General features: G+C 42.7%; 1 protein-coding gene across 1 annotated transcript in view; it reads left to right on the top strand.

The window, feature by feature from the left end:
• Positions 1-23,250, top strand: part of TRAPPC9 (trafficking protein particle complex 9) — a 544,705-nt gene that overhangs the window by 12,851 nt on the left and 508,604 nt on the right. The window contains 3 exon segments of the mRNA XM_038555604.1: positions 3,753-3,898; positions 6,784-6,912; positions 15,500-15,526. Coding sequence (XP_038411532.1) covers positions 3,753-3,898; positions 6,784-6,912; positions 15,500-15,526 — 302 coding nt within the window.

Here is a 23,250-nt window from a genome sequence, read left to right as displayed (position 1 = left end):
GGCTGGGGCTGTCTGGTGGGGAAGGCTGGGAGCTTCCTGCTGGGGGTCGCATTTAGAGTAAACATTGGATGTGTTTTTTAGACACCTTTTCAATGCTCAGGTGACAGTTTCAAAGAGGCAGATGGGTTAACAAGCCTGGAGCGCAGGGAAGGGGTGGACTGGAGAGAGAGGCTGGGAGGTGTTGGTATGTGGCTCGTATCTAGAATCAAGTATGCAGGTGAGCTCACTTAGGGGGGTGTAGACTGGGCCTGGAGGAGGGGCTGGAGCTGTGGCCGGTGGGCTGGGGGAAAGCCCACTGGTGGAGGTTTTGTACGTCATTCTAAGGAGCTTGGGATTTTAGAAGCTGCCATGTTTATCTTAAAAGTGCTGGTGGGCAGGGCAGCTACTAAAGGAATCTGAAGGGAATGGTGTGCTGGATCTGCATCCTGGGAAGACTGTCCTTGCCCAGGAGGGTGGAGGTGAGCCTCCTCAGGAGCTAGGGTCGCCTGGGGGTGGGGTATAGAGCCCTGCTGGTCCTTGTAGGAGGGCTCAGTGGCCTGAGGATGGGAGTCCCAGCTTTCTGGTCTGTCTTGCTCATGGAACAGAAGGCACATCGGGTAGGAATCTTCTGGGAGAGGTGTTGGGAGATTGGGAGCAGCAGCTGACATGTGGAAGGATTGTTGGATGGTTCTGGAATAGTCTTCCTCCAGAAAACTTTAGAAAATCCTCTTGAGTGCGTTGGTAGTTACTTTGGAGGAAGCAGTTCTTTTTTGATCCTTCCAAGCGTAAGGCGCTACACTGATGGATACAGAGATGGATAAGGCGGTGTGTCATGGGACTCCTACCATTAGAGGGAATAATGCCAGATTCAGGGGGGCAAGGGACTGGGGAATGGTAAGGTACCTGCTGGTGTCACGCAGCACAATGGCAGTATGCGTAGACCTGGGCACTGCTGCAGGAGGGAGGTGTGCTTGTGGATGTTGAATGGGGAGCACGCCAGGAGAGTGAGCTGGGCACTGTCCAGCTTTGGGGGAGCCCTGGCACTGCAGTTGTGCGAGCTGGCTGTAGGACTCGTGTCTCCTGTGCACAGAGTTGTGCGATTCCTCAAGTTCTATTCATTCTCTCCTATTGTTGTGTGTCAGAGGAAGGTACAGAGTCCCACAGGGTATATTACGTTACTACCAGAGTGAGATATATTCACGGTGGTTCAGTGGAACTTTTTTCCCTGTCAAGTCCAGTGGCTTGTGACATGCATGTGAGCATCCTTGGATTTGGGACTTGGGCTGTGTTTGGCTTTTTGTTTCTCCCTTCTCTCTTCTCATCTCTTTCTCCTCTTCCCAAATGCTCTCAGAGAGGTCATGGTCTTAATGGGGGGTGGGTGGACAAAACCCAGACAGTAACAGTGCAGTTGGGTTTGGGGAGCAGCCCCGCCGAGAGCTAGGAGACATTGTGAGGGTGATTTCCAGGTGACAGATGGCTCTGCATTGAGTTCTGAAGATAGGAGGAGAATCAGCCGGGTGAAGTGGCCAGGAAAGCAGCTCAGGTGGCAGGAGCCACCTGGGCAGGGGTCTGGAGGCTAGTGGAGCAGGGGCATGAGGAGACCGCCCTGTGCCATCCATGTCCCAGGCTTCAGGGGGGAGGCTGCTCCCACTGGGAGGACCCTGGAGAGGACCTGTCCTGCAGGGCTTTGGAGGAGCTTGGTTTTTAAAAAACTCACAACAGAGAGAGGCAGTGAAGGGTGTCAGTGGGGAGAGGCCTTTCGGAGAGGTGTGTCTTGGTTTTGTTCTGCGGAAAGAGGGGCTTGGGAATGGACAGGACCAGCTTCATCCCTTTGAGACCCATCCATTTATTTGTTTATTCATCATACATGCCGTTGAGTGTCCAGGGGAGAGGGATGGATGCAGAAGAGTAAGCAGAATGTACTTGCCTTTTGGTGCTTACAAATGTCAGAAGCTGGGGATCCCTGGGTGGTGCAGCAGTTTGGCGCCTGCCTTTGGCCCAGGGCACGATCCTGGAGACCCGGGATCGAATCCCACATCGGGCTCCCGGTGCATGGAGCCTGCTTCTCCCTCTGCCTGTGTGTCTCTGGCTCTCTCTCTCTCAGTCTGTGTCTCTCATGAATAAATAAATAAAATCTTAAAAAAAAAAAAAGAGAGAATGTTCTAGGAACTCAGCAGGGATATCTGACCCAAAGTGCAGAAGCAGGAGGCAGGGAAGCTTTCTTGAGAAGCTGACAGTGGAAATGAGCCCCGAGGAGAGTGTGGAGGAGAGTGTGAAGGAGAGTGTGAAGCAGCGAGGCAGGAGGGCAGGGTGGGGGGTGGGGGAGCCTGGGGTTGGAGGCAGGTAGTGTGAGGCTGTAGAGTGGAGCGGCAGTGGGAGGGGGGCTAGAACTGTGCTGGGGAGCCTTGGGGGGGGTTTGAAGTGGGGGAGTGACCTAAGCAGATTTATGGTCTGGGAAGCCCTGGGGGGGTGTGTATGAGGTAGCAGGGATGTGGCCGGGCAGGGGGTATGGAGTGAAAGTACCTAGCGGGAGAGGGCTGAAGGTGTTGGGTGGGGATGGCAGGGCAGGATAGGTGTGGTGTCTTCCTACAGGGAGGGCTTGTTGGGGGGCCATCCTCACACTGCCTCGGGCGTTTCCTCTTCTCTGTTTCCCCATCTTACGTGATGATCTTAGTTCACCCAGTACTGGGAACAGAAGCACTGAATTCCAGGGCAGCAAGAGTGTTTATAGAGCTCATTAGAGTCAGATCTGGAAAGATTGAACTTTGTATTGAGGTCTGTCAGTAGCATTCATTCAGCTAGAAACTTGACGTCTTTTGGATTTCCATTGGGGTTTTTATTCTTTTTTTTTTTTTTAAGATTTTATTTATTTATTAGAGACACACAGCAAGAGAGAGAGAGAGAGAGAGAGAGAGGCAGAGACACAGGCAGAGGGAGAATGACGCGGGACTCGATTCCAGGTCTCTAGGATCACGCCCTGGGCCGAAGACAGTGCTAAACCGCTGAGCCACCGGGGCTGCCCAGGGGTTTTTATTCTTGATGTGATTGCTTTCTCAGTGAGAGAAAATTTAATACAGCGGCTACTTTTCTTGAAAACTAAACAAAACAAAACAACTTATCTTTTAAGAAATTTAATATTCAAAAGAATAGGAATATTTAAAAATGATAAAGGAGGATTGTGATGCAGTATCTTTGGTTTCTGAGTTGATCGAGAGAAGCCTTGGCATTATTTAATCGCATACCCTCGCCAACATTTAGGGAGCTGCTGGTGATGGCCCAGGCCCCAGCCCTCAAGACATGATTGGAGCTGGCTCTGAAGGAGTGAAGATAAAGGTCTTGTATGCAGAAGCCAAGTGGCTGGCTTATGATATGCAGCATAGCTCTCTTTATAAAATAATAATAGGTTCGAAGTTAAGAAAGTAGAAGATAATTGATTTTCTAAAAAGCTGGAACATAAACTTTCTTGTGCCGATGTTACAGTTGGAAAATTCGCGAAGGAGAATCCTACTCCAACATTGTCTAAGTGAAATGCATGGTGGAAGTCACATGGACCTATTATCTCTAGAAAATAACTTGGCAGGTGTTTGTGAAGTCGGGACCATTCCAGCTCCTTCACTGGCGATGATAGTTGCTGCCTTTCAGTCACAGAGCCTAAAATTGCCTTCGTAGCACTTTTTTTGTAGTGAGAGGGTTGACTAGTGCTTAGCTAGTTTGCTTTGGGGGTAGAAGCTGTGCATTAGCAATGACACATTTCCATGCGTTGTATTTTTTAGACATTACAAGAAGCGGTGCCAAGGGCGCATGCGCAAGCATGTGGGGGATTTGTGCCTCCAGGCCGGGATGCTGCAGGACTCCTTGGTACATTACCACATGTCCGTGGAACTTCTCCGCTCGGTGAATGACTTTTTGTGGCTTGGAGGTAAGATCATCTCATGAAGATGTCAGATATGTCATTATAGCAACTGTTACTTAAAATAAGAGAAAGCATAGAAAAATAGTTCTGAAAATGAAAGGTGAGGGAGGAGAAGCAATTGGCCATCTGGTTGCTGTGGGGGGTCCTCTGGGGTAACGCTCCCTCCTTGTCTGCTGCCGCGTCCCCACCTGCCTGCATGCACTTTCCTTGACAATATGCTCCTTTCCTTGTTCCTCTGTTTTTTTTTTTTTAAAGATTTTATTTATTTAATCATGAGAGAGAGAGAGGAGAGAGAGGGAGAGAGGCAGAGACACAGGCAGAGGGAGAAGTGGGCTCCATGCAGGGAGCCTGACGTGGGACTCGATCCTGGGACTCCAGGATCACGCCCTGGGCTGAAGGTGGCGCTAAACCCATGAGCCACGGTTGGCTGCCCTTGGGTTTGTTTTTAAGCACGTCTTGCCCTCTGCTTAGAACGCCATCTCCAACCTAGTCACCTCTTGCTCTCATTCTTCAAAGCCTCGTTTGTACATTAGCTGGTGGATGGATCAACCACACATGGTATATCCATTCAGTGGCATGTTATTAAGATGCGAAAATTCGGAAGGTGACAGCACTGGGAGTGTAGTTAGGAATATTGTAATACTGTTGTGTGGTGACAGATGGCGACTACACTTGTGGTCGGCACTGAGTCACGTAGGGAACAGCCGAATCAGTGTGTTGTACGCATATTGTACACTGTACTTCAGTAAATGAAAGATACAGATGTGAGGGAAGCATGGGTGCCCCTCCAGCATGGGCGAGCCTTGATAACACCATTTGAAGTCTTGAGGAGACAGACACAAAGGGCCACCTCTCATCTGGAATGTCCCGACGAGGCAGGGTACCGATGACCGGCTGCCGGGGGCTGGGTAGAAGGGCATGTGAGTGCTGGTAGCTATGGAGTTTCTTTCTGGGGTGATGAAAACAATCTGGAATTAGACGGTGGTGATGGTTACACACCTGTGAGTCGGACACTCTTCAGTGGGTGAGGGTTATGGTATGTGACTCACTTTTCAATTTAAAAAACTAAAAAACGAATTAAAAACCTACTTCAAAGGATGACCTTTTCTTACCCCTGCAGGCGGTGGGTGCCTGTGGTGTCTTGTACAGAGCCCTGCCTGTTATGGAGCTTGCCCTTTGTGCTGGAATTGTGTGTTTACATGTGTTTTCCCTTCAGGGACCGTCTCCTGGGGGTGAAGCGGGAGGTATGGTCGGTGTGTCCATAATCCAGCTTATTGTACATGTCCCAGAAATGCCTGTTAAATAAATGTGTGAGTAAGGAGTGAAATAGCGTTCGTTCCTCGAAAGGTTATTTGGGGGACCTGTCAGGTACTTATACATACAAGTCAGAATGAAGTAATGACGTCTGTTCTTTAACAGAAGTTTAGCAACGTGCTATAGGACACGTTAAATACAAGAAATTCTTAAAATGGACTCACATTTCAGGGACGCCTGGGTGGCTCAGCGATTGAGTCTGAGTCTGCTTTTGGCTCAGGGTGTGATCCTGGAGTCCTGGAGTCCCGGGATTGGGATTGAGTCCCACATCGGGCTCCCTGCAGGGAGCCTGCTTCTCCCTCTGCCTCTCTCTCTAGTGAATAAATAAATAAAATCTTAAAGACAAATGGACTCACATTTCAGAATTAGGTTTCTTAAAGAGGCTGAAGATTGATTGGTGGAATATATCTGTACCCCAGTGAGCTGTAACATTAGGGCCCCTGCAGCAGGCACTTACCCGAAAAGAATGGTTCCCACTTGCGTGGGGGGCCCACAGAATCATTAGCTGGGTTGGTAGGGTTCCTGAGGAAGGGGGTGTGCAGCTGGCCCGTGCTATGTGCTGTTTGCGCTTCCTCCTGCAGCCTCTCATGAACCTGTAGTGCACTTTCCCACGGGCGCCGTGACCCGTGGCATCGTAACAGATTGAATGCAAAGCAGACAGGAGCATCAGGCTCACTCGTATTAAGCCAGACGTAACAGACATTTGTAAAAATGTAAACCAGGGCCTCTCTTCCAGCATATAGTTTTGTTTTAGAAAATAGCGTTCATAAAAATTTAACACGTGATGGGCTTATTGTTATTTTAAAAGAAATGATACACACATTTACATCTTCTTTTTTTTTAGTTTTATTTTCAAATATGGTAAATATCTGTGGATTGTACCTACACAAACAAAAGTTCTTTGTGATCATTGGTGGTTTTTCAGTGTTGAGGGGTGCTTAGACCAACATGTATGAGGATCGCTGCCGTAATAGGGGCGAACACTGTAGCCTAACGTCTAAGGCCTGTGGCACAGCCTGAGATTCTTAGGCTGCAACTGCCCACCATAGAACAAAATGTACTCTAGGCAAATGTGGTTGCCTTGGGCGAGGAGACAGGCTTACAGGTGTTTGCTCCAAGGGAATCAAATGCATATAGGGTGTGTGATGTGACAGGGTATTGTGGACCCGCTTTGCTGGTCTGATTTTTGAGTATTTTTAATCCAGGGCATTTTTTGCCACCCAGCTCTGTAGCATTAGAGCCTGGCACAGAGCCTGCCACGTGGTGTGTGCTAAACCCTTGGTTAAAAAGACAAGGAGGCTGGCACATGTCACGTGTGTATCCAGCTTCTCAGTGAGGCCTTGTGTTTCCTGAGAGTGTTCTGTGTGGCCAGCTTGGGCATGCTCACAGGAAAGGTCATGGGTGGCATGTTCCTGTTTGTAGCAAAATCAGTGATCTGTAGGTTCAAATTTTTTTGGGGGTCGGGGAGGAAATTGGCATTTCTACATAATCAGACTGTTCAGATCATTCTTAGCCAATGTAGTTTGAGCTCATGATAGGCCACTGACTTTACTGATTGTGCTTTTTCCCCTACCCAGCTGCTCTTGAAGGGTTGTGTTCGGCTTCTGTCATCTATCACTACCCTGGTGGAACTGGGGGTGAGACGGGAGCTCGAAGGTTCCAGGGCAGCTCACTGCCTGCTGAAGCAGCCAACAGACACCGACCAGGTAAGCTCTGGACTTTCCTCCCATCTGCACTCATTTATGGAGGTGATAAATTTTTACATTTCCCTCTGAGTTAAACCTGACTAATGTTTAAATAAAATATAAAATATATTGAGTCAGAAATCTTGCATGAGACATTTTCTTCTGATTTTGTTGGATATTGATCTTATGGAATCTTACTATGAACGGATTGCAATGATTGGTTGATTTCCTTTTTTTTTTTGATTGGTTGATTTCTGAAACACTTGAATAAAGTTTCTTGGTAGACTGACCTTGAGGTTCTGTGTCTGCATCTTTTTCTAAATTTTTGTGTATTTAGGGAAGCCAGCTCGAGATGTCAACTTTAACAGCTAAGTCAGAGCCTGGGCTGTTCCTTAATTTCCGGTTTGATGAAGTTCTCTTAATAAGTTAAGTTTGAGTTGCTTATGTTTGTCAGCACCATTGAAGAGTAAAAAATCTTTTTTGGAGGAGCAGACTCACAAGTGCTTGTTGAATGAACTTGACCCTTCTGACCCGTAATGAATGAATGATGGCCTCCGTCATGAAGATAAGAACAAAGAACAAGGAGGTCAAGGCTTTACACACAATTGCTAGGTGTGTTTTGATTGAGGAGACGTTTTGCACCTTTTCCCCCAAAGAGAAAGCCCGTGGTAGTTAATGTGTGTTGGATAGGGAAGTGGCTTGAATGTGTTGCTCCCTGAGCTATACCTGTTCCCATGACCAGCAGAGAATACAGACATACCTTTTAGGAGCTGGTTTACTGTGGCTGCGCAGCCGGAGTCCGCGTGCACCATTTGTAGCACTGCTTAGGCGGATCTGTCATGGTTCTGGAAGACGTTTTATCCTTCTGCAGCACAGCGTCCTTGATGATTTCTGTGGTCCCCCAGTTATGTGAAGGGAAGGTAGAGCAAGGAAGGGATGTAGAGTCTGAGGCTGGGCGTGCCTCCTTCTCCTGTACTTGGACACTGACTGCACGCTGACTGGCGCAGGCTGTGCCACCGCTGGGCCTCCTCCTGGCTGTGGTCCTGCTGGCCCTGCTGTGGGGGCTCCACCTCCTTCCCCAACTCGGCTTTACTTCCTCCTGAGAAGACCTGCTCCCGTGCTCTCTGGGAGTGCCTTTTGTTGGAGGTGGCTGTTTCCCCTGTGATTTGAAGAGTTATAATGTGTTGAGACTGTTCTACTGATGTGATTAGTGAGACTCTAGACACTTCTTAGAGAAATGTTTCCTTTTTCCTCTTTGCTGAATGTAGGCAAAGAAAAGGTTTAAACTTTTTTTGAAAAACTGCTTTGTCTGCTCTAGAGAAATGTCTTTATTTAGCTTCGCAGAGTGTAAAAAGCCCAGGCTCTCCTGCCTTTGGAGACAGCCTATGGGAACGTGGTGCGGTGAAGCCCAGGCGAGGGCCAACAGAGCACGCTGGCCCCACTTTCCTGCCCTCCATGCAGAGAAGGGTCCAGGTCTGTCACCGTGCTTGGTATCGTGTGTTGTTTTATCCTGGGTGGTGACTTCAGGATTGTCTGTTTGCAGCCCCTTCGTCTTACCACAGGGGTGTATGGCATGTGCTCTCGGAGGTGAAGACCAGACAAGCTGATTCTCCCTTGAGTGCCTTTCTCAGCAGTATAAATGCAGATGTCATTTACTGTTAATGTGACCTGCAGTGTTTAATCTCTGGTGCCTCAGTTTCTCTATGTCTAAAACGGGGAAAATAGTGAGAGCACTTCCCTTCTAGGGTTCCTGTGAAGGTGTGTGAGATGACACATAGAGGACTGGATAACTGTTAGCGGCCATGTCACCATAGTGTTAGTGTGGAGTGCTAGGTAGCTTTAAGACTTGGTGATCTGAATTCGCAAGTTTGGTTAGAGGACCCTTGACAGCTCAGACCCTGGCTATGTGGTTTTCCAGCACATGTCCTCTGAGAAAAGGACATTGTTTTCCTTCCTAACACTGAGTTATCGTAGTTTCAAAAGAATTCTGTAGTCCCCTGCTCTTTTGCTTTTGTTCTCCTTTTGATTTATTTATTTATTTATCTATCTATCTAATTAATTGATTAATTAATTTATTTTAAAGATTTTATTTATTTATTCATGAGAGACACGGGGAGAGAGAGAGAGAGAGGCAGAGACACAGGCAGAGGGAGAAGCAGGCTTCACCTAGGGAGCCTGACATGGGACTCGATCCCGGGACTCCAGGATCACGCCCTAGGCCAAAGGCAGATGCTTAACCGCTGAGCCACCCAGGGATCCCCTGCTTTTGTTTTATTTTTTAAACTTTCTTAGTATTAAAAAATTAGAGGCCACAAATTCTTTTTTTTTCCTGGAGATTTGCAATGAACCTGTAAGTCTATAATTAACGGACAAAACTTGGTTTATTAAAAAACATCGATAGGATATTCTGCAGGCAATCTGAAAAGAAATGCTTTTTGACCTGTAGATGTTTCTTCTTTGTGGTTACTTCTACTCTTTTGTCTGTTTTAGCTTATTAATTATCACCATCATTAGCATTATCATGATAGCCATGAAATTATTGAGCACCTGCATAGCCAATGGCTGTGCTCCTTCTCTCCTTGCGTCCTACCCCTGGGCAGGTGTGGGAGGGTGCATCAGTGTTACTTTTGTGCAGGTGGAGAATTGAGGCTGAAAGAGATGGGTCCCTGGCCCCCTCTCATGCAGCTGGTGGGGGCCGACTCAGGGCTGGGGCCCAGGCTGGTTTGACTGTGCGGCATGTGCTCTGTTATTGCAATAACTGGCCTCCCTCTGATTGGTTTTCTGAACATTGGTGAGTTAATCAATCCCAGACTTTAGGGATCTCAGCCTCATGTGACCTTAAAAGAAGAGATGTCAGTGAGACTATGAGCTGGAGGGCCATAGATTGAAATTGTATGCTCTCACAGTTGATTTAGTCTCAGCCAACAGCATAGAAGTTAGTATTTTAGTTTTAACTCTGTAAGCACTAAAAATGAAACATTAAAATGATGACAGTGCAAAAGAGAAGTGGGCTTTGAAAATCCAGCGGTTGCTAATGATTTAGTACTTGTTTTTCTCTGGTGATGCTTGTTGGGAGAGAAAGTTATAAAGACCGAATTGGTTTTATGTAGTCATGAGTATGAAAGAAAAGATTAAGTTAGTGAATGTTGAGAGAAAGTAACAATCTAGACTCCTTTCTTTCCAATGATGATTATGTAGGTTTTATGGGACTTGGGACTTGTCAGACTTGCTTTTTATGGCCCAAGTATATTTCCTCTCATTTGTGGAATTTGAATAATGTTGCTTAATTTATGTGATTGTGAGAATTTGCCACCTTGTCTACAGAGCACCTAGGAGGTGCTCAGGAAACATTTGCTGTCACAAATACCATAGATTATTTAGAAGTATCAGCTTTGTATACTGAACAGAGTGGTTTGTTTCTGATGCATGTTCAGTATGTTTATGCATATCATATAATATGAATATGATTTAAAGTGATATGGATACGGTGACATTCTTCAGTGCAGTATGAAGTTTTGATGAGATTGGTGTCATTCTAGTAAGATGGGGAACAGCCAAATTGCCTTGAGCTAGATAACTTGATTTTTTTGTACAGATGTATATTTTTACAATTCGGAATTCATATCACCATGTAATCATCCACTAAAAGTAACCTTTAAATTACTAGGAATTTGGTCATAGCCAATATATTACAAAAAACTGATGTTGAGCTGTTTTCAGGGAATAAACTTATCTCTTTTGTGAGTGAAGAAAATTTTGCTTTTTTTCTGTACTCTTAATAGGTTAAAAAAGTCAAAATGTTGATTTGACATTGTTACTTTTTTTTTTTTAAGACTTTATTTATTCATGAGAGACAGAGAGAGAGGCAGAGACACATGCAGAGGGAGAAGCAGACTCCCTGTAGGGAAGCCCAGTGCTGGACTTGATCCCAGGACCCCAGGATCACACCCTGAGCCAAAGGCAGATGCTCAGTCACTGAGCTACCCAGGCATCCTAACATTGTCACTTTTTAAAAATAGAATAAAAGAGGGGAACTCATGCTGTTTTACTATGTAAATAAACATTTTTGTATTTCAACACAGTTGTATGATTTATACTTACTGGCTCTTTCGGAAGTATTTTGCAGGACACCTAGACTACCTACTATTAGAAAAACACAGATGTGACTTTTATGCATACAGGCTCATAGAACTCTGCTAGGTTTTGGTATAGTGCAAGATGCCAGGACTCGGAGTAGGCTTTGCTACTGAGGGTGGAAGGACGATTCCCTGGGTCTCAGTCTCCCTGAGAATGAAGAGGTTGGACCAGACACCCAAGATCCCTTCTCATTAGGGTTCGTTTCCATGAGCCTATGTCTTGTTTAAGATTCCACATTAAGTGCTGAATACCATCCCTTTCCTACAGCAGAATTTTGTATGTGCTAGCTCAGCTTTTAGTAAGGTCTCCGAGCATCCTATTTTTATAAACCTTACTGATCTTTTCTTAGCATGCAGGCAATTTTTGTTGCACCTTTTCCAGCAACTTGGAAAGATTTTCTGTGGCCATAGGTGGCGCTGTTGTACCTTCGAAAAGTCTTAATTTTCCTGTTTGTGGAAGACTTAACCAGTGTTCCTTTAATTTGTTTTTTTTTGTTTGTTTTGTTTTGTTTAATGCTTCAGAATAGTACACTGTCCATTATGTCCTGGTGTTCCAGTTATATCTTATTTTTCTTCTGTGATCTCAGTGTGAAAATTTCAGGTGTGCTGCGTGAACAATGATGAAATTGGACTTTTCTTCCAATATAATAAACCAGTCAGCCATGATTTCATAAAAGAGTAGAAACAGTCTCTGGAGTGCCTTGAGTCTGAAGAACTGTGAGTTCCCTGATCGCTCATCAGTGAGGAGGTGATTTGGTTGCAGGGACCAAGCCTCATGTTTTATTTTATTTTATTTTTTTATTTTAAAGATCTTATTTATTTATTCTAGACACACACACACACACACACACAGAGGCAGAGACACAGGCAGAGGGAGAAGCAGGCTCCATGCAGGGAGCCCAACATGGGACTCAATCCCGGGTCTCCAGGATCATACTCCGGGCTGCAGGCTGCGCCAAACCGCTACACCACCGGGGCTGCCCAAGCCTCATGTTTTGACTCGGGTATAAGTGTGCACGCTGCCATTTAGCCGTGTGAACTTGAGTCAATACTTCCTGAGTTTTCTCCTCATCTGAAAAACAAGGGTGCTCATGTCTGCTTTGGAGAATTGTGAGGATCAGAGAGAAATTATGTAAAGTGTTTAGCACAGTGGTTATCTCATAAAAGAGCTCATGAACTTCAGCTATTATTCTGCACAGAGCCATCATTTTATAGTCTTTGGGGATTACTAAGGGTTTAAAATATGAAATGATGGTTTTATGAAGAAAGATGCAGTTAAGAAATGAGTGAGCTATTTGAGGAGGGTCAGCAGTTCCTGCACTCATGCTTTCGCAGCAGCACAGAGATAGGGCCGTTATGTGGTCACCCAGACCTGTCTGAAGTCACAGAACTTTTTGTCCATTAGCCTATGTTAGGGCTAAAGGGGGCCCAATCATTGCACTCCTATTTTCTCCACCAGCCAACTGGGAGATGAGATGGAAGAGGAGGCAGGTGGAGACAAATGGCCCCTTTATTACTGATAAAGCCCCATTCTCCATGAACTTTAGGGACGCAGGAAAATGGGCAAGTCATACTGTATTCAGAGCTGGAGAGACTCGCTCATCCCAGGGGGCTCTGGGCTGCAGCAGGCCTTCCCAGGAGAGGACCTGCCCCTGTCTTCAGGGTGTAGGAAGCCAAGCACCCTGCAGTGGGCCAGCACCCAGGGAAAGAGAAGGGTTTTCCATATGCAGCTCACCTCCCAAACATCCTGAAGTTGGAAATCATGCCACTTGAGTGAGGAGGACAATCGGGGCACACAGTCAGGAGTGTTTTGGGGAGAGCCCTCCTCATGGAAACCAGAGGAGTGGGGAGGAAGGGGCCCCTTCCCCCTACTTTCCACAAGTTATGGGGTGGAGCAGTAGGGTGCTCCCCAAGAACTTGTAAATGGGAAAACAAGGAAGTAGGAAAGATGATTAGAAGAGAGGTTTGTGAAATCACCTTAATAGTTACCATTTGTTTAGCACTTAGAACGTGCTACACACAATTCTCAGCACTTTACACAAACCGGTGTAATCCTTTCATTCTCACAGCAACCCAGCAGGATAGCCTTGATTATTGTCCCTATTTTGCAGATGTGGAAATTGAGGCACAGCGTAAGCAACCTGACCAAGCTCACAGAGTTAGCAGGTGTCAGAGCAGGGGTCTAAACCCTGGCAGTGTGGCTTGGCTCCCAGAGATTGGCTTCAAGCGATTGGGGGTGTCATCCTGTCTGTAGACCCACGAGGGTCATCTATCCATGAGTCAGGGCTCAGCCAGCCTAGAAAAGGTGGCAGAGGGAGAGTTACATGGGAGTTGACCGTTTTGTCTTGGCTCCTGTCTGTGAGAGGCACCATGATCAGCCTTGATCGCTCATCTACGCAGCAGGTCTGTCTCTAACAGAAATGTCGTCCCAGGTAACCTAGGAAAACCCCTTCCAGCTCTGCTGTGTGCGTGCTCACTGCATAACCTCCTGCCTGAGATTGGGCCTTTGAGGAGAAATTTTTGTGCTGATTTTTGAACTATGATATTTTGGTCTGACTGATAATTATGCCTTCTATTACATTGATAAGTTCAACTTCCACTTTTCTTATATTATTAGTCTTCTGGTATTGGTTAATGTGAAAATCAGTCCATTGGAGCCTGGTGATGCCGATAATCAAATTTCCGAGCACGTCAAGGTACTTCACCCCTTAGAGACCTGGCTGGAGGACACCCTTTCTGCCACTGTGTGATTTCTTCAGACAGCACCCATTATTTCCCCACCCCTCACACACCTAAGACAAGAGGCCTCCTGAGTAGGCCAGATAACGGACAGCAAAGTACATGTGCTCCTCTTCCCAATCAGAAACTATTAAGTGCCTAGAAATGAGCTAATAAAAGGCTGCCAGGAAGTCTAATTAGATGTTAAAGTCCATTTGGTAAAAAGCTGTCCATTTTTGGCAGCTGAGCTTTTCCTTTGCTGTTTGAAAAAACTATCTAGGCCATGTGGCTTACCGACTCCTATTGGATTAGATGAAGGGAATTTAAAAGGCAGAAGAGGGTTGTTTCAGGCAGTCCGTCCACACCAGTGAGAAGTGATAGTCGGCTGCCTGTGTGAGACACGAGACGAAGATTTTTACACATTGAATAAGAGAACTTTAAAAGCTCTGCAATCGGAGTGCACTTGGTATGGGGCCCAGTTCATCACTAGATGTGCTGAGAGGTCAAATAATTGATGATGATGATAATGACTCTGAGCAGAGGCAGAAAAAAGCTCCAGTCACATTCCTTATTTCACAGATGTGGCACTGTGTAGTATATTTGACCAGGTTTTTCACTGAACAGAAAGTTTCTAGGGTTATCTGGAAACCCCAAATTCTCCAAGGGTCCACACAGCTGAATGTCCCCTCGGGGCAGATCTATCCACTCTGTCACAGGGCATGGCAGCATGGGCAGTGTAATGGTGGGATGTTCCTGGCTCCTCTGACTGGTCTCATCAGTGGTGCGGCTTAATCATCCCTGTCTACGCAGGGCTGCTCTGAGGATCACACGCAGTGGCTCTCAAGCATTCTGCTTGGTGTGTAGTTGGTATTCAATAGAAAGCACCTGTTTGTTTATTATACTCACAGCTTCTATGTTACAGTGATTTTTATTTGTCTGCCTTTAAATATAGACATTGCAATGCAGAAAATAGCTCATAATAGGATTATGGGACTTATTCTCTATATAAATATGCTATTTCAATAAGAATGCCTGTCATTGGGACATACCTTTTTGAATCTTGCTAACATGCTTAAAAATGATCCTAACTAATAATAAACACAAGTCTTGGAACCAGTACTTTTTAAGGTGTGTTTTGCCATCATGGGAAATTACGCTCTACAGAGAAGGCTAATTGGATCTCATTGATATTTGGGCCATTTAGCAGATGATTGAGGTTTTCAAAGCTTCTTGATAATAATGAATTTAACTGTTTTGTACCTTCTAAAAGTTGGAAATCCTTAGTTTGTGAAGCATCCAGTAATTCAGTGAGTGTGTTAGTGTGAGATTTCAGGAGAGTGGAGCTAAATTCCGTATGACCTGCCAGTAACTTTGCCCTCATTCCAAGCTGTGGGCATATATTTGCACAAACAAATTACTATTCCTTTGTCATTTGGCTTAGCTGTGGGAATAAGCAATTCTCATACTTGATTAAGGAGAGTGGAGGAACATGCGCTTGGAGGGTGGGAGGGCAGGAGTCAAGAGGCCCTCCACAGTTTGTTTAGAGTACTAGTAATGGCAGCTGTTCTTTCGTTCCTTCTAAAGCAAAAAGGCACTGAACATGTGACATACTGTCACTCAGAATTGCATTTCTGATCAGATACAAGTGCCTCAGACTTTGCAAGGCGATGTGAATCATGAAATGTGATTAGTAGTTGTCTTTGAAAGAAGTTTTGTTTTTCAAATAAAAGACCATAATCTGTTCTTTCTTCCAGGGGCACAAGAAGTTCTCATTGATCCAGGTACATGATCTATGTGCTTAGTTTCTTTTGGTTCCTTTTTTTAAGTGCTTGTTTCATGGTGGTGTGAATGAATGGTTAAAATTTCTGGATTGTGATCTTTGGAACATTCTGATTTAAGTAACTTTAAATCAGAACTGTTAAAAACCTGATTATTGTTTAGTCCTTGTTTGATGGGGCACCCTATTGATTTATGTTGTCTGTTGAAGAGGGAAATTCTTCTTCCAGCATGGTTAAGTGAATGATTTGCAATGATTTAAAATTCTTTGAATGCATTGAGCATGCTTGTCCAGTTAATTTTGAATTTGTTCATAGTAATGACCTCTCTGATTTTGTGATTGTGACCTCTCAATATGAATTTGAATTCTTTACTGTATTTTGTATATGTGTTCTTAACAGAAAGGAATTTTGTATGTTTTCCAGAGGTGGGTTTTCCTTTCTTAATTTCTGTAATTAATATAGCAAAATCTCTTTTGTTGCAGTGCCTAATTATTTCATAATGAGCTCTGTTATTTTCTGGGTTAATTAGAATCAATGAAAAAAGGTAAATAAAAAGAAATGAAAACCTTTCTTCTTTTGAAGAATAGAAATCAGATAGTCACATTAATAAATGCTTTGTGACCAGTGCATTTACTTTCATCTCATCATGTATCTCCATTCTTAAATGAAATTGCTTCAGGTTTGCAGTTTTTTCTTCTAACATCTGTGTCAAATTCTTCCTCTAAACTGATGTTTTGTGATAGTTCGTTCCTTCCTTTTCTTTTCTTCCTTTCTTTTGATTTTCCCCCTTAGTTTATTGAGATATAATTGACATACAGTGGTGCTATTTTCCTATTAGGGTTTATGGAATGTATAGAGGAAAGAAAACAGATGGCTTTGTTTTATTTTCAGGAGACTTGAATTGGTGATGAGAAAATAATTTGGGGATGGGCTGAAGAACTGAAGGACACCCCCTTCCCCCAGCTGAAAGAGATGAACAATTAAGTCGATGTTGGAAGCATTGGTATTTGGCCAATAGAAGTTGCTGAGCCCAATCTGACTAGTTATGCCTGATGGAAAGTACTGAATTTTAGTGTGGTGACCACTACTTGCAGGAGAATTAGATGTTTACACCAAGTAGAAGTAGCTTTGGGCTATCAGAAAATCAGTCGTTTGTTGAGATAAAAAAAATGCATCTTTTTTATTTCTGAAACTTTTCAAAATAAGGTTGAATGGAGATGAAACTGAGTTTAGAGTACTGGGCGTGGTCTGCGGGCTTTGTTTTATGGGGATGTGTGGGGATCCTGCTGTATAGGTTGAAGCTGGCAGGAAAGGACCCGGAAACCAGCATTGAGTGTCTAAGGGCATCTTCTGTAGCTGTTCCAAATTAAAAAAACATGGACTTGATCTTTGTTCTCGAGGGAGAGCAAGTAGAACATTGAGGTTCTGTTCTCCCTGTACCTTCTAGTTCCTGCCACTTGTGCCTTCTGGCCTCTGCTCATGGGAGCTTTGGTGCCAGGGCTGACTACAGCCTCTTCCTCACTTACAAAGGTCTGATCTTTCAGGTCTTGGTCTTGAGGGAGTTCAGAGCAAGTCTCCCCAAACTGTGCCTCTTTGACATGTGGACTCTTTTGAGCTGAAGACAACTGAAACTCTGTAGGATCAAGAGAAACTTTTGTCCCTCTCTTAGTGACCTAGAAGAATCTCAGTTTGGTATCTTTCCCAGAATAAGAGTTATTAGTGGAGATAAATTTTATTTGAATGACCCATCTATATGCAGGGCATGTATCTAATTACCAAACATGTGCTTTTCTTCTTATTGCCCTGTGAATTGTGGCCCTCCCCTTTAAAACCTCAGACCTATCCCATTCCTTGGTTCAGGGGGCATAGATCCCTCATTTTATCTGTCTTTGTACTACCTCTCATGTATGTGGGGTTCCCAAATGTATGAAATTAAATGGGATTTTCTGTTAAGTTGTGTCATGTCAATTTAAACCTTGGACCATCCAGAAGAACATTTGAAGGGTAGAGGAAAAATTTTCCTCTGCAACAGTTTCTTTTCTGCTTTTTAAACCCTGACAAATACGTTGGTAGGGAATCACTCCATAACTCCTAGAAGCAAAGTGGTATGGTTCTCCTTAGTCTCTAAATCTGAACAGTGAACATTTTCTCCAAGGTTATAAAATCGTTTAGCTCCCTAGAAAACCACGTGAAGTTATGACAAAACTACATCACTTCCATTTAATTTTTGAAATCCAAATATACTATTCAGATATACTATTTGAAGCAACCTCTTTCAGATTTTTTTTTTCCTGCTCACTTTTCCTACAACTATTTTGAAGGCCAGAAGGAAAAGAGTTTGATAGTCTTTGGGGGCTTGCCCCAATGTTTAAGAACCAAGTGTCTCCTCTAGTCATTACTAGCAGCTAGGCTTCTGATCTATATTTGAAACAGAATGCTTTGTGGTGTTGAACTGTTTTATTTCTTGTTACTTCTGAATATGTCCTGTCCATTCAGCAACTGTTTCAAGTGAAATGATCTTTTGGCCAATTTCAGTTAATTCAAATTTGCTTTCCCATTTTCATGTTGAAGGGATTTCCTTCTGCCTGAAATAAAAATAAGCAATTTGCAGTTATTGTGTGAAGGCACTGTTCTAAGGTGCTTTTTTTCTTTAACAGTTTTAATACAGTTTACCCCTTTATACAATTCCATGGTTTTTACTATATTCCCAGAGTTGTGCATACATCACCACAGTCAGTCTTAGGACATTTCATACCCTATCAGGAAGTCCCATGCCCCGTAACAATAACTCCTCATTCAGTCTCAGGCAGTCACTCATCTATCTGTGGACTTACCTGTTCTGGACATTTCCTATACGTGGAATCATACAACAATGTGGTCTTTTGTGACTCTTTTCACTTAACATAATGTTTTCAGGATTCATCCATGTTGGGGCATGATTCAATACTTCTTTTTTTTACTGCTGGTAATATTATTCTATATGGATAGACCACTTTTTGTTTACCCATTCATCAGTTGTTGGGCATTTGGGTTGTTTCTACTTTTTGGCTATCATCAGTAATGGTGCTATGAACATTCAACATACAAGTTTTTGTGTGGACATATGTTTTTAGTTCTCTTATGTATAAGCCTAGTAAATGGAATTGCTGGGTCATATGGTAACTCAGTGTTTAACTTTTTGAGGAACTGCCAGCTTGTTCTCCAAAGTGGTTGTACCATTTTATATTCTCATCAGCAGTGTGTGAGAGTTCCAATTTCTCTGTATCCTCGCCAACACCCGTTATTATCTTTTTGAGTGTAGTCATTTACTGAGTGTGAAGTGGTATCTCATCGTAGCTGTGATTCATTTTTCCCTTGGAGCTAATGATGCTGAACATCTTTTCATTGTGCTTATTGACCATTTGTATATTTCTTTGGAAAAATGTCTATTCAGATCCTTTACAAACCATTTTTTTACTTGGGTTATTTGTCTTTTTCTTACTGAGTTGTAACAGATCTTTTTATGTTCTGGATATAGTTTCCCTATCTGATATATGATTTTTAAAAATTTTCTCCTATGTATTGTCTTTTCACTTTCTTGATGGTGACCTTTGAAGCAGAGATGTTTTAAGTTTTGTTGAAGTCCAGTTTATCTGTGTTTTCTTAATTGCTCGTGCTTTTGGTGTCATATCTAAGATATAAGGTGTTGTATGTAAACTTTACATATAAAGCAACTTCATTCTTACAAAAATTTTAGGAAATAGTCACTGTTGTTGTCCCTAGTTTATGGATGAGGAAATTGAGATGCAGAAACATTCATTGACTTGCTCAAGTCATGGCAAGTAAGTGGTGATGTGGGGATTTAAACCCATGAGTTTGTCTCCAGCATCTATCCTCTTAACCGCCATACTCTCTTCCTTTCTATAGGAATTATTTATTCAAAACTCTTTGCCTATTTTTCTTACTATGTTTTTTTTTTTTTTTCTTCTCATCGGGACCTCATCTCTTTATTTACCTTGCAGAACTTGGTGTAGGTTTATTTAGGTGTAATGTAGGTTGAAGCATTGCTATCAATGAATTTCTGCATTACTCATTACTTTCCAGTGATGATTGTTGTAATTGACCCAAGAAAGTCATGCTTAAAGCTTTTCTGTTCGTCACACTAAAAGTAGAGTCATGACTACAGAACATTCAAAGAAAGCATTTGGTTGATTTCATTTGAAATAGATTGTCAGTCTCCCAGAATAGGGTCATTGTCTTTCTTATATCCATTTTATTTGCTTATAGTGTCTAGATAGTGCCTTTTGTCCAGCATATTAGTTAGAACACAGTGATTGTGTATCATCATCTGTAGTAACAAAGTTTTGACAGCAATATCTGTTGTTTGTTTCACAAGGGAAAGATAATATAGAAATACTTCTCAGATCTGTTTTAAAAGCCTGGAACTTTGAGAAGAGTTCCACAAGCCATACAAAGCTATTTTCACTAATTTTAGATCTATCCTAGACATTTTATGGTTACATAGCAGAGTAAATTCATTAACCAGACTTGACAAGAGAAGTGTAATATTGATTATTTGTCTTAATTAAAATATTCTGCCTCTGTTAAAGTAATTAGTGCTGTGGGTAAACAAAAATAAGCTTGCATTTGTATGCACATGGGGATAGACTTCCTCTCTATTTCTATCTGTTTTTTTGGAACATTTCTGTAGCTTTTCAGCAATGTTCTAACTTTAGAATTCTATTTAAAAAATCATCACTTTGTCTAGTGCAGTTTGTGCTGAGTTTAACCTGTCTTAGGCTCAGAATTCCACTGTTACCTAGGTAAAGATTTTCCTCTCATTATACTGAGTTAGTGTCAGAGTTACAGGAATTGTGATTTCCAGGCCTTTCCTCTCCATATATTTGAAGTTGTTTATCAAATAGGATTTTCTTTCATTTCTTGAGTTTTTATTGTTCAATTAGAATTTTGAAAATGAATTTGTTTTAATATGTTGTGTAAATCTCCCATAGGAACTTCATGTTTTTGTACTTTTATTTTTTTATTATTTATTTATTTATTTTTATAAATTTTTTTTTTATTTATTATTTATGATAGAGAGAGAGAGAGAGAGGCAGAGACACAGGCAGAGGGAGAAGCAGGCTCCATGCACCGGGAGCCCGACGTGGGATTTGATTCCGGGTCTCCAGGATCGCGCCCTGGGCCAAAGGCAGGCGCCAAACCACTGCGCCACCCAGGGATCCCCTGTTTTTGTACTTTTAAGTTTTTTTTTTTTTTTGAGATTTTATTAATTTTATTGAGAGACACAGAAAGAGAGGCAGAGACACAGGCAGAGGGAGAAGCAGGCTCCCTGTGGGGAGCCCGATAATGGGACTTGATCCCGGAACCCTGGGATCAGGCCCAGATTAGAAGGCAGCCACTCAACTGCTGATCCACCCAGGTGTTCCAATAATCCTTTTTAATTTTTAATATTGGTAGTAATATCTGTTCTTTCAGCCTTTATTTTATTTTATTTTTTATTTTTTAAGTTAGTTTGTTTGTGTATGTATGTGTGTATGTATGTAATCTCTACATCCAACGTGGGGCTCAGACTCACAGCCCTGAGATCAAGAGTCAAATGCTCTTCTGACTGAGCCAGCCAGACACCCTCTTTCAGCCCTGATTTTAGTAATGTGACTCTTCTGTCCTTTTTGGGGGGCATTTTGTCAATTTCATTGATCTTTTTTAAGGAACCAGCTTTTAGTTTTGTAGATTTTTCTCTATTTTTAAAATTATCTCTTTTATTTATTTTTGAGAATAAAGATAATAGTCTTTATTATTTTCTTCCCTTGCTTTGATTTTAGTTTGCAGGTACTTTTTGTAGTTTCTTGGGTTGTTGACTTGAGATCTTTTTCTCTTTTTAAGAGGTATTTGTAGCTATAAATTTCCCTCCAACCACAGCTTTTACTGCATCCCATTTTTGATATATTGTGTTTTTGTTTTCATTTGGCTCAAATTATTTTCTAATTTCCCTTGTCATTTCTTCTTTGACACATTGGCTATTTAGATGTGTGCTATTTAATTTGCAAATATTTGTGAATTCCCCAAATTTCCACCTGTTGTTGATTTCTAATATAATTCTGTTGCAGTTAGAGATCATACTTTGTGTGATTTCAGTTCATTTAAATTTACTGAGATATCGTGTATGATCTAGCATGTTGTCTCTCCTGGAGAATGTTCCATGTATACATATTTGTGAAGAATATGTTTTCTGCTCTCATTGGGTAGAATGTTCTTAGATGTCTGCTAGTTCTCTTTGTTTTTAAAGTCTCCTGTTATTACTTTATTTCTGCTGTAGGATTTTTACCATGTTTCCTCCAACTTCTTTTAGCTGGCTTAAAAACCACAACTCCCTCAATATTTCTTCCTGAGTCACTTTCTCTCTAATTCTTTTGACGGTATAGCTCCAGTTGTATTCCAGGGTTTTAATTTTTTCAGGGAAAAGAAATTAGACCCCTATGCTAGACTTGATTCATGATGAAGAGTGTGGCAGCTTTCATGGTGTCACTTTCATCATAGTGCCCCTATGGTGGCTTTTTTTTTTTTTTTTTTAAGATTTATTTATTTATTTACGATACAGAGAGAGAGAGAGAGAGGCAGAGAAACAGGAGGAAGGAGAAACAGGCTCCATGCCGGGAGCCTGACGTGGGACTTGATCCCGGGACTCCAGGATCGCGCCCTGGGCCAAAGGCGCTAAACCGCTGAGCCACCCAGGGATCCCCACAATGGTGGCTTTTTCATTGTACTGTGTACTGCTGTGATACCACATTCTCATTGCCTAGCCCAGTGGCTGGCTTGCTGAAGGAACACAGTGTGTGTTTTGAGTGAAAGAATGACTATTCTGCTTGTGGCTTATGATCTTAGTCTGTAATTTGTCTTCCCCAATTTCATCTGTATTCCCAAATGTGTATATTTCACAGTACTTATGTTTATGAAAACACATATTGTTTGTTTAAATTAAGATGTTTTTAGGATTTATGTATGTATGCATATGTATTTTCAAGTAACCTCTATGCCCAGTGTGGGGCTTGAAATCATGACCCTGAGATGAAGAGTTGCATGCTCTACTGACTGAGCCAGCCAGGTCCCCATATATCCTTTTTTTTTTTTTTTTTTTAATTTTTATTTATTCATGAGAGACACACAGAGAGAAACAGAGACACAGGCAGAGGGAGAAGCAGGCTCCATGCAGGGAGCCCGATGCGGGTCTCGATCCCAGGACCCTGGGATCACACCGTGAGCCAAAGGCAGATGCTCAATCACTGAGTCACCCAGGTGCGCCGCTCCCCCACATCCTATTTTTAATAGACTTGTTCCGTGATTGAGTTTACCAGAATTTTAATTTTTTTAAACTTTTGATTTTAAATAACTTTAAATTTCCAAAAAATTCAAGCTTCAAGAATGGTGTAAAGAACTCTGGTATATTCTTCATCCAGATCCATCATGTATCATTTGCTTTATTATTTGAACTCTGTGTATTTACATACAGTTTTTAGGGCCATTTGAGAGTAGGTTAAAGACCTGAGGCCCCTTCCCTGAACACCTAAGTGTGTGTTTCCTAAGGATGAGATCATTTACATAGTATGATGATTAAAATCAGGAAATTTAAAACTGATAGAATTCCTTTATCTCTTCAATTCTACTAAGTACCTCAGTGCAGCAGTTCTATTTCTAGAACTAGGATTCAGCTCAGGATCACACATTGCTTT

Source organism: Canis lupus, chromosome 13, assembly GCF_011100685.1.
Source record: "Canis lupus familiaris isolate Mischka breed German Shepherd chromosome 13, alternate assembly UU_Cfam_GSD_1.0, whole genome shotgun sequence".
Lineage (NCBI taxonomy): Eukaryota > Metazoa > Chordata > Mammalia > Carnivora > Canidae > Canis > Canis lupus.
The sequence above is the reverse complement of the archived record's forward strand: the minus strand, read 5'-3'. Positions and strand labels throughout refer to the sequence as shown.